This window comes from Anastrepha obliqua, chromosome 2, assembly GCF_027943255.1.
Source record: "Anastrepha obliqua isolate idAnaObli1 chromosome 2, idAnaObli1_1.0, whole genome shotgun sequence".
Lineage (NCBI taxonomy): Eukaryota > Metazoa > Arthropoda > Insecta > Diptera > Tephritidae > Anastrepha > Anastrepha obliqua.
The window spans coordinates 33255555-33272400 of NC_072893.1; the positions used below are offsets into that span (position 1 = coordinate 33255555).

The 16846-nt window shown below is 37.1% G+C and overlaps 1 protein-coding gene across 2 annotated transcripts in view; it reads right to left on the reverse strand.

Annotated features, from left to right (window-relative positions):
- The window catches only part of LOC129237391 (acetylcholine receptor subunit alpha-like), a 151427-nt gene extending 148378 nt beyond the window's left edge, over window positions 1-3049 (reverse strand). For both annotated transcript variants that reach the window (XM_054872107.1, XM_054872106.1), the window contains exons 1-2: window positions 2898-3049; window positions 1505-1685 (exon numbers count right to left, since the gene is read on the reverse strand). In XM_054872107.1, the coding sequence (XP_054728082.1) occupies window positions 1505-1685; window positions 2898-3034 (318 nt within the window). In that variant the 5' untranslated portion in view covers window positions 3035-3049. The remainder of the gene's footprint in view (window positions 1-1504; window positions 1686-2897) is intronic.
- Window positions 3050-16846: the final 13797 nt, after the last annotated feature.

Here is a 16846-nt window from a genome sequence, read left to right on the forward strand (position 1 = left end):
ACCTTTCGAACAAACGTTTAATGGTGTTCTTCGAAGGCGCACTTTTCACATTATTTAATTTTTTATACGTACGTTGACGTCACAATTGACTTCTTTTGTTGAATGTAAATTAATACAAATTTGATACCAAACGAGGTTTCAGAAGGGTGCCCCGTTATAATATGATTTCTTTCACCTAATGCTGGAAAAGATCATACGAGTCGCAGAACTTAATGACTTCGATGAGGCGTCACTTTGAGCGTTTGAGATAAAGATTCTGCTGAAGATTTTTAGACCTCTAGGTAATGAAGCAATGAGCTGTATGAGCTTTACGCAGACATAGACATAGCGCTACGAATAAAGATCCAGCGACTTTGTTAGCTTTGTTCGTTGTCATGTCGTCTGAATAGCTACAAACTTCGGCTTTGTAAGTATTCGATGTGGAACAGCTGTTGGTAGCAAAGGAAGAGGAAGGCCTCCTCTGATATTGCTCTATAACCGGGTATGATTGAAATGCATTCGACGCTAATTAAAAGGGCTTTTAACTAATTTTTGAATGGTAGGGTAGGTAGGTGAAATAGTTGTCTGGCACTTCTCAAGTAGTACTGAAGTGCAGTTTTGATACCATTATGAGACCTCCAATAGGCAAATATCTACAGCCAGCCAGAGCTGATGATATAATGGAGAAGATTGATGGGATTTAGGTTGGCATATTGCCCCAGCCTGTCGAAGAAAGAAGAACCCGGTGACCTAAATCGTCTAGCTGCCAAACGCGAACATTTCAAGAGAAAATGTTCTACAGTCTTCATCTCTGAAAGGTGTCAATGGAGGTTAAATGGTAACCCTAGCTTCCCGCGTGCCTGCCGATCGTCCGACGACAGGTAAACACAGCTACGCGTCTGAGTCTTCCAAAGGGTTTTCGAAATAGCACATGAGAAATAGCTTTCCTGAGAAATAATTTGTGCAATTCCTCTTTAATTGTCAGGGCGATGCCGATTACCGGGAAGGAGGTCTTTGAAACCAATTCAGTCCCCTTCCTGGCAAGGTCATCCGCAATTTCATTCCCCCTTTGTTCCTTTGTCCTGGAACTCAGATTAGGTTTTGAGTGGTAGTGGCATAAAAGCCTATTCGGCTGCAGCGCTCGCCTGAATGAATACTTGGGTAGAAATTTCATCATTTTCTAAATTTGAAATACACAATTTTCTTTGGCTCTGTGCCTTTAAATCACTTTCTACGCTTTCAATATTTCGCCCAAAAGTGTGCACGAATGATTCGAGCCAATTAAACATTTGATTGAGTTCAGTTTACTCAGACGAATGAGGTTGCAAAAACGTGTAAATTGATTTAAAAAAAGCACAAATTGAGTTATGTCCGTGGGTGTATGTAAACTCGGTCGGTGTGTGTGTACGTTATAAGAGCACATACATATATGCGCAAATGTATACAATGAAAAAACAAATATATATGGAAAATCCAATAAGTAAATCCAATCGTGCCCATGGCTAAATTTCAATTACAAACTCACCTGAAAACCATCATATGTCCAACTGCCGAATTTCATCACACACGTCTGTTCGTCGAATGGGAAGTACTCGACATCGATTTCGCAGGAGCTCTTGTAAATCGCCGGTGGCCGCCACTCGACGCGCCCCGTATAGTTGAGAGTGGCCTTTGTGGCCAACGTCACTTCGAAATTGCCATCGGCGCTGTGGCGGCGGGCGATATCAGCCAGCAATTGATGGAGTGGGGGAAAGCGAGTTGGGAAGATAAGAAGAAAGAAAAATGTGAAAAATAAATATTTAGAAGCAGAAAGTGGGTTAGCGAAAAAATTGGAAATAAAAAAGTGAGTTTTTGAGTAGAGAGAAAATTTATATAAGAAAAATATTGAAAAATGTTGTGCAATTATTTTTAGTTAAAAGTAGCGTTCAATAAAGTAAAAAAAAAACTTTATAATAAAACATGATTTTAATTAAAGGAAGCGCACACAGCATTTATGTTTTTTTTAATAAAATATCTAAAGTTTCAAATTATTTTACTGGTCCACCAATTGGGCTATTTTAAATGTTTTACGTCATCTTACATTTATTTCATTTATCTTGGAAATTATTTGCTTCAACCAGTCACATATGTAAATTTGCATGTATTTGCATGTGTGTGTGTGTGCATATGTCCCAAATACGAAACGGAGATGTGAGATTAGGAAGGAATTTGCCAATATAGAGGAAATAATAAAAAAAATATCGTATGAAATAAATCAAACTACCGCAATGATGAGCACAAACGGCGATGACAATGACAGCAGCAACAACCAGAACACAAAAAAAAAAGAATAGGAAAAACCTAGCAAATGTCTGAGTTATTGCTGAGTTCTTGACGGCTTTTCGGCTAAGTTTTTTGCTACTTTTATTGATGTTGCTTTCATCAGCCAGCAACGAATCTACTAAAGCGAAATTTATTTGGTACCAATTAAAACTTGTTAGCTGGTCGAAAGCATGACTGGTAACTCTAACTATTTGTTTTTTTTTTTTTTGGTTTTTGTTATTTCGAAAGTAGCACCGTACTCGAGAAGTTAATTCCATTTCTATTTACTAGCCATTTTGGATAAATTATAACTTTTAAAAGTTTAATACTCGAAAGTGCATTCACTTTGAGTCTCTTTTTCACTATTGCAAGACTAGGCATTCCCAGACCAGTCATCAAAAAATATCTAATTCACTGTTTTCCCTCCTGGTATCCAAATATGCTGAGTCAAATAACGTCACTGCTGATGTGCCTGATGATATACGAGCATTTACTGCGGAGATATTTTATTGAACACACAAATGCACACACACACACATACAAACTTCACGCAAACATGTGTTTGTGTGGACAAATGTTTCGTTTATGTGGTATCTTTAACTACTCAAACTACTTACTTATTATATAAAACAATATCCGGCCGCCATATATGATCCGAGGGTACATGCAACATTTCAACACCACCATACTCTTTCGGCTCCCATTGGAGTTTGTAATCGTACCAGGTTTGTTCCACCCACAAATTGGTTGTCATGATTTGATTTTTCAAATTGACATCAATCAATTGTGATAGCTTCAATTTGATGCGTACAGTTAGAGCGTCAGTCACATTGACAACGGGACGCACCAATTTGTTATAGTTGCTGAGGAGATCGTCGTAGAGGCGCTTAGCATCGGGATTCGATGTGCTGCCTAAAAAGAAAAACAAAAGAGAAGAAAGCGGAAGAATAAGCAGAAGAGACAAAAAGGAAATGAAATATTTTCAAAACCAAAGTAGTGTTGGCAAGAGTATACAAATAGTTACAATACATACGCAGATACTTGCACACACACACACACACACATGCTTACAGGCAATCAAACATTCAAAGTAGAAAAGATTTCCTATCAATATCCTTTGTTTTGTGCTTAGCAAAAAAGTTTACTACAATTGGTCGAATGATAAATGACAGTGCAAGTTGTGTTGATTGCAAAAGCAATACGGCGGAAAATGTAAAGGAGTTTGGTCGTAAAGCTAAGGGGAAATTAGGGCAGCGGCTTCGGTGTAGGCAAGAATGTAAAACTAAATTCGGATACAGAAATTAGCTAAAGGCCTTTGGGGAAATAAATGAATATTCGTAAGTTGTGACGAGGCATACGACACTCGTATTGTGTCTTCAAAGTTTACACCAACACCCCATATTTCGTCTGGATTTTAGGCGTGCCAATTCAGATGTATGCCTCTTTAACATTTGAATTACGGACTGAGACAATTTGGCTCATTTAAAATTCTACTGCTATATAAATATAAAGGGTGTTTAAATTTCAAGGGCCGATATTAAATGTGAACCACACTTAAACATCAAGTTTTTTCTGCATTTCATTTCACATTTTTCAATTTCAGACTAATTCAATTTGAACCATGAAAGTTACACAATCGAGGAACGCGTTAAAGTTACTGAGGCTTATTATGAAAACGGGTGTTCACATCAAAAAGCAAATCCGCGCACTTCGTCATTTTTTCGGTCAATTTAATCGTCGAAATGTGCGTACAATCGGAAAAATGGTGCAATAGTTTGAGCAAACCGGGCCTGTCGGAGATGTGAAAATACCAGTGCATGCTCGTACTGCAGAAAATATTGCTGCTGTTCGCGATAGTGTGGTTGAAGAGCCGTCCACCTCAACTCGTCGTCGTGCCCAACAATTGCACCTCTCACGCTCGTCGTTGATGAACATTATGCATAAAAACTTGCATTTACACGCTTGCAAGGTGCAATTGACTCAAGAACTAAAGTTTCTTGACCATTTCAAGCGTCATCAATGGTCAGAATGGTGACAGGAAATGGCAACAGTGAATGATCAATTTTCGAAGAAAATCATCTTCAGTGATGAAGCACATTTTCACCTCAGTGGATTTATCAATAAGCAGAATTGCCGCATTTGGGCGAATGATAATCCAAGAGTGATTGCCGTGATTGACATGATTGGGCTCAGCCTTGAAATCCAACGTAGAATCTCTCTTGCCAACAAGTGCTACTTTGGACTAAGTAGGCAACTGAGTAGTAAAGTCCTCTCACGACGAACAAAACTAACACTCTACAAGACTCTCATCATGCCCGTCCTAACGTATGGCGCAGAAGCGTGGACGATGACAACATCCGATGAAGCGACGCTTGGAGTGTTCGAGAGAAAGATTCTGCGTAAGATTTTTGGACCTTTGCACGTTGGCAACGGCGAATATCGCAGGGATGGAACGATGAGCTGTATGAGCTTTACGACGACATAGACATAGCGCAGCGAATAAAGATCCAGCGGCTACGTTGGCTGGGTCATGTCGTCCGAATGGATACAAACGCTCCGGCTTTGAAAGTATTCGATGCGGTACCAGCTGGTGGTAGCAGAGGAAGAGGGCGGCCTCCACTGCGTTGGAAAGATCAGGTGGAGAAGGACTTGGCTTCACTTGGTGTGTCCAACTGGCGCCGGTTAGCACGAGAAAGAAACGACTGGCGCGCTTTGTTAAACTCGGCCAAAATCGCGTAAGCGGTTATAGCGCCAATTAAGAAGACATGATTGGGCCGTATTTTTTCCAAAATGAGGTCGGTCAGGCAGTTACTGTAAATAGTGTTCGCTATCGTGAGATGATAACAAACTTTTTATGGCCCGAATTGGAAGATATGGATGTGGACGATATGTGGTTTCAACAGGACGGTGCCACTTGTCACACAGCTAACGAAAGAATGGCTCTTTTGCGCGAAAAATTTGATGGCAGAATAATCTTACGTCGCGTCGATGTCAATTGGCCGCCAAAATCATGCGATTTGACACCGTTGGACTTCTTTCTTTGGGGTTATTTGAAAGAAAAAGTATACATCGATAAGTCAGCAATAATTCAAGAGCTAACGGATGAGATAATTTGGACCTTTAACGGCATAGAACCTCAATTATGCCTCAGCGTCATCGAAAATTTGGACCATCGGATGGAGGTGTGCCGCCGAGGCCGATATTTTGCTGCATGCGTAATTGAGCCATACCAATGTTATCATAATAAAGAGAAATGACAATAATTAAAAAAAAAATTGTGTTTTATTCAAAATCAATACCGGCCCTTGAAACCTAACTACCCTTTATAATAAATAAAACTGAAATATTATTTTTTACAAACATACATTGGTAACACGATGGAGAGAATAATGAGAGGGCGCCTATCGTGGTCCTGTTACTTTGCTCTCAGCGAATTGGACAACTAGTTACGTGATTTTAGCTCCAGTATGGCCAGATTACCATTTTCGTAACTTGATTTAGCATTTTTTTTGTTATTTAGTCTCGAAGTTTTAGTTCTTTCTTCATGACATTTTTCTAACCTGTTCTAATTAAAATGTGTTGCTTATAGTTTTGTAAAATATACATTTTTTAAAAATTAGTTTAATAATTCAATTATTTATCTTTACTTTTTTTTAACATTGGTCGCATTGCCCGTGATTGCTGTTATTGTTGGTGTTCTTCTGCTTTCGGCAGTCAAAAAACGCACTAAAATGCTCATTAAAAGAAAATAACCCAACAAATTTTTATTGAATCACTTAAAGAACTTTGTATGCGTGACAAATTGTCTTTAAAATGTGCGTTTTTTTTAAATAAATGTGTTATGCTTATGTACAATTTAATTTATGTTTTTTGTTAAGCGAGACTCTTTTGTTAAGGGAAGGACTTTTTTGCTATATTTGAGGTTATGTAACTAGATAAGGTACTCTTTTTGTATAAATGTCAGTATGGTTTCTTTAGTATTTTCTGGTATTTTGTTGGTTATTTTTACAATGAATACAACTCCTAATGTCCTATGTCTCACTAAGGATTGATGACCGGAAGAAACGATTACACCTCTATGGTTTTAATTCGCATTCAATAAATTCAAAGGCTTTTTAAAATGTGTGAAAAGGTTTTCAATCTTAAGAAGAGTTGAGAGAAGAAGATTTAATATTCTTGCATAACCTTAAATGGAGCCAAAAATTCAAATTATCATTCAAATTATCAAATTTTATAAGAGTAAAAAAATTTTCATTAGCACTAAAATCTTCTCAGAGTAACCTTTTTTTGTTTAATAATATAGGTTGTTTTTTAACTTAAAGTTTCGGTAGCTTTAAATTAAAAAAAAGAAACAAACACGAAACTTAAAAATTTTTGCATTTTGGGTATAAAAAAGCATTAAATTTATTGTGAAGAGCAAATGGTTGGCAACACTGCACAACTCGAAAAAACGTGACGCCACGCACTCTTGATGGGCGCAATCTTCTTTCTATCATTCTTGCATTGGTAATTGGTAATGAAATATAAGTCAATAAAATATAAATAAATCATGAAATGACTTAATAGTTAATTGCTCTAAGCAAATGAAACTTATTGCTTACATAAATAAAGTTGTTATCAGAATTCTAAAGGAGAATTGATCAATATTGCCAATTAGTTAGTGCGAAAGACATCTTTCCCCAACTCTTTCATCATTCCGTTTTATAGATTGACGGAACAGAACTTTTTTGGCGAATTAATATAATTGTATAAAATTAATTTTATGCAAAAAGAATTTGGTCAAGGTAATTCTACTAATTATTCGAAAAATTTATTTCAAGTTATATAAGTACAGTCTGTCAAAAAAATATCGAAAATTGTTCATTTAAAAAGCGCGCGTTACACACGTGTCTACGTTTTTTTTTTGCTCGATTGTTGGTACAACTCTCCTTTAGAGTGTCACAGAGTTCGAGCGAGATATGTTAATTAGCTTGTTTTTGGCGTTTAATTATATCAGTCAACCGCAGGTGTGCCCCTACGATTTTCACTATGGATAAAAATATCGAACAATGAATTTGTCTTAAATTTTGTCTGTTTGAACGGGATTTCGTGTGTGGAACCGTCGAAAATGTTGCAGAAAGCCTATGGCGAGTGTACTTTATCAAAAACAGGGGTCTACGACTGGTGTAGGGTTTTTGGAGAGGCCCGAGGAATCGAAAAGATTTGCCCTGATCTTGTCGCCCATCAACGTCTTCAACGGATGAAAACGTTGGCAAAGTCAAGGAAATGGTACTGGGAAAACATCACTTTAGTTTGAGGGAGGTAGCACGTGACCTTTGCTTGTCTCACGGGTCAATTCACAACATTTTACACCATCAATTGGGCGCGTGGTTGCTCTACTCGTTCCAAGAGAGTTGAATTTCTTTCAAAAAATTCATCGAGAGAAGGTTGACTTCGGACCCAACGTTTATCCAGCGCATCATAACAAGAGATGAGACGAGGGTATATGAGTTTGACATGCAAACCAGTCAACAGGCGGCTGAATGGCGCTATCCACATGAACCGAAACGCAAAAAACTACGTCAAAGCGAAAACCAAAAATTTAAAATGCTCATATTTGTGATCTACGAAGTGGTGACCGGTGTTGAGTCGTGCACCTCCGCCAATTTGTGGTGCGCGGCGTGATGATAAAATTTGAAAAACACTCCCAACTCCCAATTAAATGCGTTTTAAAAATTTTGAAATAAGAAATTTAGGCCTTCTGATATTAGACCTTTGCACGTGCCTATCAAGAAACCTTAAGGGGGTATTCTAGTGTAGAGGCATGAATTTCGCCCGGTTTTTTGACATAGAAACGGATTTTTAGTATCCAGTTTTTATCATTTGTTTATTGATTATTAATTATTACATTAAAAACTAACACAAAAAAAAATTATCTGAGTCAAAGTAGGGAGTCTAAAGTTAAAAATGTTTCACAATATGGCGGCTGTTTGAAAAAAAAATTGTTTTTGCATACAATCCGATTGTTTTTTTTAAATACTAAATGAAAAGTTATAGTTTCCAGCTAGGGTCATCCGGTTCATTAGAACTCGAGATATCCTTACCGCCAGCTCCAAAAAAGCAGTTGTGAGAAAAAAACGTTCAAAGTTTTCAGATAAGACGGATCGGAAAGGCTATAACTCATGAAATAATAGGAGTTTTATTTTATTATTTTATTTAAATTTTCTTAATGACACATTTTTTTAATTTTTTCTAAATTTTTATAAGAGAATTTTGGAATTTTGTGAAGAGATTTTCATAGTCCCTTCCTTAAGTTAACAGCCATCATGTCAGATCAAATGGTTTGATTCGATGGAGCCGTCGGGTTAGTCCTGAGGTGCTGAGGATTTGTTAACTTCCTCATTCACGTGCTTTTGAAACCTGAGGGAGTGGGCATCTGCTTGTTTTTTAATTTCTTCAGTGACTAGGGATTTTGAAGTCACGATGAATATCTTTATTGCGCCAAAGCCAAGGTGAGATGAGAATATCTCGAAGAATTTTATGCTGCAGCCGTTGAAGTATATTTATATTACTTTGACTGGCAGCATCGTCGGCAAAGTGACGGTGAAGCTATTCGGGGGTATCGGCAAGTCTCTGGTATATAGACGGTATAAGAGCGTACCAATAATGCTTCGTTGCGGCACACCAGCATTTATTTCTTTAAGGTTAGAGTATTCGTTTCCTTGTATAACGAAGCGAATGATTTTAGAGTCGATAATTGGCGCCAATCGATTGAGGATGAGCTTTTCAAATACCTTACCCATTTGAGGCAGCAACGAGACTGGTCGGTATGAGGAAACAAGATGTAAATCTTTTCCCGGTGTTGGAAGCATTATCATTTCTACAACTTTCCACATTCTTGGAACATGGTGTAGATGAATTGAATGATTAAATAACTTTACTAATTTAACCAAACTTATAAAGGGTAACTTTTTTAATATCTCGGAGTAAATTAAATCGAACCCGGGCGCTTTATCTTTTAGTTGTTTTATTTCTCTTTTGAGTTCTCTTATGGTAATGAATGTGATAGGGGTGTTTTTATTCACTGTAAGAGTATACAAATTTTAACATTGATTTTCGTTGGTTTGCAAGGTTTTTGTTAAGTGATTTGCAAAAGCTATTGCCTTGTCTTTGTCCATGTATTATTATCTTTTTCGATTGGAGGAACATGACATTTTGGTCTTTTCAAATTTTTAGTACACAAAGTGAGTAGTCACCTCTTCTAATAGGTCTTAAGTTTGAAATGTCCTTATTTATTCATTTTTTATAAAATTTATTTCACTATTCAATGCTTGTGATGCTTTGGTTTTGTCACTGGGGGAACGAGTTTGTTGCAAATTTCGGCGTAACCTGCTATAAGGTGGTACAAAATTAATCACCCTATCGTAAGATTTATAATTTTTGCAAATCATATTGTACACTTGTAAGCTATACAGCTGCAGCAGAGGTCAAAATAAAGATTTAGGTTACTCAAAAATCAATTTTTTTTTATTTAATAAAAAAGTTATTTAAAAACAAAATTGATTAATTTCGCACCAGCTTTATGGAAGGCTGCTAGAGTTACATTTATAATGAAGATATATTCTTGAAAGATCAACATAAAGTTTTATTTAGTAAAAATCTTTTAATTTATTGAATTTTGTAATAAATCAACTTTGTAATAAAAGAATAACTGTCAACCAACAACACTGAGCAGTAGACTCAAAAACCTTTGCTGAATTCAAACATTTTATTTTTATTTTTTCATTAAATCGTTCACGCCACAAAGCACAACTCTTAGCTCTGGTACAATGCCTCAGTAAAAAAAGAGTTGTAGTGTTTAATTTTACGCGAAACTATAAAGTTCTTCGTGCCGGTAGTTTGGCCACTCATTTTGCTGTGATTGTTATAAAGTATTGCTTTGTCTCAGCACGATTTTATCAATCATAAGAAAAATGAGTATTTACGGCAAAACATATAATTTAGCAGCAGCTTGCGGCGTTGCTCATACGCCACTTTGCTCCCACTCATAATAACGAAGCAAAATCGAAATGAAAATGATACGAGCACTCGCACACACACGAGTATACACCTATGCATTTATATGGCGTAATGAATTTTATGAGCCGCACACTTGCCATTAACACAGGCGATGATTTCTGGAATTGCACAAACAAAAAAAAAACAAATATGTGGAAGAAGTAGTAAACACAAACAAACTGAAATGAATGGAGGTAAGGCCACCTCTCAATGTTGCCATCAACAATATTGGTACTGCGAGTAGATAGGCGGTGGGGTTACTCGTGAAATGCGTCGTAAAAAATATTCACATCAGCAGATCATTAACTTGTTGGGTAATTAAATATGTCATTGGTACTGACAGTTTGAGCTGGTGCTGAAGAAAATTGGCTGATGTGCTTGTTCAACCGGCTGTGGCAACGAAATGGCTGCTTTATTATATCACCCGTTTGATTTTGTTTTATTTTCTCATTTATTAGGATTTATGTGCACGATGATTAGCTGTGCCAGAGTGTGGTAGGTGGTGATAAAACTATTTGCTGTGGGAAATATGTGTCACAGTGTATTGAGAATTCTGCCAGGAAAATTCAAAATAATGAAATAAATTTATTGCCAATTTGCAAAGGTCTTAGGTTGTCATCTCCTGAGTAGTGACATTTGCAAATGACGGCACCATAGCAGAAAAGTATTACAAAAGCAAACAGTAGCTCTTCTGCCACATTACATTTGACATGTTACATCAGTGTTCGGGTTAGGCTAGAAGATAATGCAGTTTTTCGAAAGCTGGTGCCTGAGCGATTAGATTCTGCGGCTCGTACGATCTTTTCCAGCATCAGCATCAGGTTAAAGAATTCACACGGCAGTGAGTGACCGTATCTAAAACCCTGCTTGGTATCAAATCTCGCGGAAAAATGCTTCCCAATTCTGATAGAGCTGCTGGTATTGCTTAATGCCCTTTTCACAGCCTTACTAGTTTTGTGGAGATACCAAATTCAGATATCGCGTCTTACTTTCCCGTACACTTTTTCATGCTGGCGCATGCGGCTTTAAAATCGACGAAGAGATAGTGCGTATCGATTCTCTTCTCATAGGTTCGTATTGTAAATAGGTGGTCAATTCTCGATTTTTCAGGTTTAAAGCCACGCTGATAAGGTCCAATGATTCGTGTATCGGTATCTAGTTAGAAGACTAATCCCGTGGTAATTGACACAGATTGCAGAATCATCCTTCCCGTTGATCGGGCACAGTACACCTAATGCCTGTGAATGGGCAGGCATGCATTCATCCGCTTATATTTTGCATAGATCAGCTCTTCGACACCATGTTGGAACAGCTCAGCTAACAGTCCGTCAGCTATCTATGTTTTGCTGTTCTTTAGCCGGGATACCGCCATTCTCATCTCGTCGTGGTCGGTTAGCGGAAAGACAGCCCAATCGTGAATGATTTTGAATTCGGTAGCTTCACATTCTCTTTGACATTCACTTTTACCACAATTCTAAAAGGCGCCAAGTATTCCCTTCATAACTTAAGTATGCCTTAGAGGTTAGCCTTCTGTAAGCCGCACAATTTCGTGGTAGAATTTTTGCGTGATTCCCTTTGGACCTTTCGACCAGTATCTAAAGCTCTTCGCATTCACGTGTTTTGGGCTCACGTTTCTTATTTCGGATAATACGCCTCTCTTCTTTCCGGTAGCAATCCCATACGGCACGCGTTGCGTTCAGTAGCAGGATATCATTCCTCATGGTGCATATTTTTTTTGCGGGACTTCGATTTTCGACAAGCACCTTCGTTCACCCTTTTAAGTGGGAGCTATTGGGATAAGATATTCACGAAAATATATTTTGTGAAATTTAAGTGATCCAAATATTTTAAAAATGCCTGGAGTATAGTAAGAAAAATTTGAACAAGTTTTGAATTTATTCAATGTTGAAAATTACGGTACAGAGCTTCTTAAAGTGAAATACCATCAGTTCTTAAATTTTAAAATTTTATTTTTTTAATTTTTTAGTATAAAATGCACTTTTTATAAAATTCTTCTTGCAAAAAATTTATTTTTTTCGATAAAAGCATTTGGGAAACAATTTTTTTGCCAATTTGCGAAACGAATAAAATTATTTTTCTTATAAAATTTCAGTCACGAAGGAGCTTTAGATTGCCCAGCTACACCACGTAAAGGAGGCTTTTCGACTGAAAAGACTTGATCGACATGGTCAATCCATACTCCTTCGCGACTACGTCATGCCCCATGTTGCACAATTCATCAAAGTCGTCAAAGCCGTACTCCAAGAGCTCGAACGGGAGGTCCTTTAGCATCCGCCATATTCTCCGGACCTTTTTGATGGAATGGCATCAACAAATTGATCGAGAGGTGGGAAGATGTTGCAAACAGCAACGGCGAATATACATATAATTAATGAACTTATTGATAAAATTATTGTTTTTTGTTTAAATAAAAGTCTTTGGTAAAAACGCTACGAACTTATTTCCCAACCTAATATTTAGCTCCAATTTGAATACAGTTTTGATGAATAAAATTTACCAAAAAGATTTATTACCATCAGGTGTGAAGATGTTTCGAAAAATTTGCCAACCTTGAATTTTACGAGCCCAAGCATCGAAGACGATAGTATATAGATTGGAAATAGCAAAATGTGACTGACATGTTGGATTGGCCTTTGATGAAAATGTTTGGGCAATAGTTAAGCAAAAACTCGAAGAAAAACAAATATGGACGGTCAAAAAGTTATCAAACTGAGTTCAACTGATTTGGAGTCGATTACCTCCACAACTTGCGCAAAAATGTCAGGAATTAACACAATGTATGACTTGAAGATGTGCAGCCCTTATAGCTAATGGCGGTGACTATACATTTTATAGATTATTTTGGGTATACTAAGTATTATAAGCCCATGCAATGCAAATTGTTAGTATCGAATTGGCCAAATAGCTCTGAAAGTGATGGCGGTCACGCTTCTATGAGGCAGACTGTATAAGTATAAATGTATGTAATATGAATATAATTCATACTTAAAATTAGTTTATCACAAATTTAAGAGAAAAGCCACTCCCAGCCACTTTGCCCTCGACCCAACCTAATCATATACAATCTGCATAAGCCATGTTTAACGCAGAAGGAGGAACGCAAAAAGAAAATCCGCATTAATGTCAAAGTTTTTGAGAAAATGGCAAACAACTTAGCAGGTGGGAGTAAACGCTGAACAATGAGCAAGCACAAAAAAGCTAACGAAGAAGAGAAAGGCAAAGTTGTTCGAAGAAGCAAAGCCAATATATAAATGCTTCGTAGATCATTAAGTGCATAGAAGAAAATGAGTGGCTAGAAAAAAAGCCCATTAAAAGTTTAAAACCACAAAAATTAAGCTGCATCCTACATACTTACAATAGCACCTTCATATTGGCGGTGTTGTTTTTTTCTGAAATGCCCTGTAAGGAAAACCATTAGTATCGTACTCGTGAGTTTCGCGTGGGTTTTGAAACATAACTAATTCGCTTTCCCTTGCCTTTACTTATGCTATTTGACTGGCATGATAAAGCCTCCAGATCAAAGATGCATACCCCATTTTAGAACGGAAAAATGATGCTTAGAGCAATTTAAGAATATAAGGACGAGTAAATTCTGTATTGTTGGGCCTTACGAATAAACTAGGTTAAATTTTTTTCCAACGAGCTGTAACTTTTGGATATACACTGAGTTTCGGAGAAGACATTTGCCTCTTATATTTAATAAAAAAATTTAAGACCACTGTGATTGGCGTCTTATCTTGTACATTTATAGCATTAAAAGTGCGTGTAGCGTAGCATACATAACAGAAGTGAAATTTTCAAGGCAGACAAGGAAAGAGGGAGAGACCCGAGAGAGAATGAGAGAGAGAGACAGAGAAAGAATATATATCTAAATCAAGTCACAACATTTGCAGAGAATACAAATAGACATAATTTACAAAAAACGAAGAAAGATCAACCGGTGTAGGTAAACGCCGGACACAAGCCGTGGCAACAACGCGCACTACTCCGAGCGTTTATCACCCGCACAAACGCAGCGATTCCAGGACCGCAGCAACGGCACAAATTATCGCAAGACAATACCAAAAAATTCGATGCCGGAATGGATAGCACTTTATAGTACGCACAAGCAATAGCCAGGAAACGGAAATAAGCGCCATAAAGAAGGCACCAAGGAAGGCACCAAGAAGTAGGCAGTGTTATTTCTCACTAGAAATTATCAACCACAAGGAAAAACTTAGGAAAAATAGTCTAAAGTGTATCTAAGATAAGGTATAGCTCTATCTCTCCTTTATCTCTACGTTATATCTTTTTCGCTCTCGCGGAACGAAAATGCCCAAACCGTTGCATGGCCTTGAAATTTTACTCTCCATTCTTGCTCGTCCATCGACGCTTAAGAAGTTTCACCTCAAAAAGAAAATGATAACAAAAATGCATCAAACATTTTCTAAAAAAATTAAAAAACAATTCAAGAAACGATTGTGTAAAGATATTTATTTAGTTTATTGTGCATTTTTTCCGTATAGTGATTTTCAAATCTGGGAGGAAGTCTATTAAGCAAATTTTCTTTTGTCACACTTAGAACAATTATTGCCTTTGTAGTGAAGTAAATTGATTTTTGAAAAGGGGGGCAGTCCGTCAAACACAACGGAGAAAGGGCAATTATCGCCTACGTTCAAGCAAATAGAGTCTTCCTTATGTACTCGTATTAGGTTGGGGAATAAGTTCGTAGCGTTCTTACCGCAGATTTTTATTTGAACAAAAAAGAATAATTATATCAATAAGTTCATTAATTATATATTCCCCGTTGTTGTTTACAACCTCTTCCCACCTTTGGACCAATTTGTTGATGCCGTTTCGCCAAAAATCGTCTGGTCTGGTATCAAAGAAGTTCTTGAGCCAGTTTATAAGGAGCTGTTTGTTATCGAAGGCGTTGTCGCGAAGGAATATGGTGTGACCATGTCGATCAGGTCTTTTCAGTCGAATAGCCTCATTCACGCGGTTTAGCTGGGCAATGCAGAGCTCCTTGTTGATCGTAGCATTCTTTTCGAGAATTTTTTTTGGGTGAAGAACCAGTTTGACTCTCAGTTTTGGCGTATCTCCTGGAGCCACCCACTCCTTTCTTTGCTTCATATTGATGTAAAGGCACTATTTCTCATCCTTCTTGACCATTCGGTACAAAAAGTGTTGTTTATGACCTCGTGTTGCTTGAAGGCGGGCGAGATGTTGAGAAGCAATTTGAAGGCGACTTTCTTTAATTTTTCGCTGAGGTCGTGAGGCACCCAGGCTTGAAATTTTTCGGTAAATCCCATTGAATAAAATCGAGTGAGAATCGGTTTATGGTCGCAGTTTATTTTTTCCGCCAATTCACGACTGGCGTGGGGACCGCTCTCCTTCTAAAGTGATTTGAGGCGTTTTTCATCGAATTCAGAAGTTCTTCCACTGCGGGAAGTGTCATCGACGACAAAGTCGCCATTTTTGAACTTTGCAAAACATTTCCGGCGCCTTGACTCCTTCTCCCATCACATCGTAAATATCCCGGGCCACTTCGACAGCTTTTCTACCTCGATGAAAGGCAAAGAAGAGCAGGTGTTGAAAATGCTGAATTTTGTCTCCTGGGCATTCTATTTCTAAGACTCAAAACTAATAAAAAATTAAATAACTCAAAAATACAATTAACATAGTTTTGTAGAGCAAAGAGTTCTATAGCATCAATTCGTCACCTTTGTCAAGCGGCAAAAAAATCGTGGTAAAATAAAAGAAAATATAAAAACGCAATGAACTTATTTCCCAACCAATAAAACGTTCGCTAGATGTATAAAATTCCATTGCGATGGAAGCGAATACGTGTAGACGAACCGCCGTATGAGCTGTCTTATATACTTATATAGTAGTGGGTATAGTGAGCTTCTACATAATTTGTTGTCGTTGAGTGAAAGGTTAAAGTTTAATGAATAAAGTTCATCATAAAATGTTTACAAAAATAGCTAAGGCAATTAATTTAAATACAGTTTTTAATGAAAATTTTTTTTCGAATTTTTCTAAACCAAATTAAACCTTTTTTAAAATTTACTTTCTACTATTACTTAAAGTTGGCTGTATTAAATTTAGCTCTATTGTCCGTTTTATTAAAACCAATTTGAATATTTACGCGCTTATGTTTTCAACTTGGTGCAGCTACAGTTATTTAGAGAATTTTTCAAAATCCTTTTGTGTTGCAAAATGTCTCATACAAAATTATTTATCCAAATTTTTTTTTTGAATAACTCATATTTAATTGAAATTGAAATTCAATTATATTAGAAAATAGCCGTATTCGAGGCCATTTATTGCATCAGAAGCAGCAGTCATCACGTGAGCGCATGGCTTGGATAGCGAAGTGGTTTGCAATGGGCGTGAAATAGTGCCAGTTCTGAATCAGACATTTATGTCACTAGTTAAGTTTTTTTTCTGTAAGCTGTAATCAAACACATGCGTACATATGCGCATTTACTTGTATTTATAAGAGACCTGCCCCTACGATAGCTGC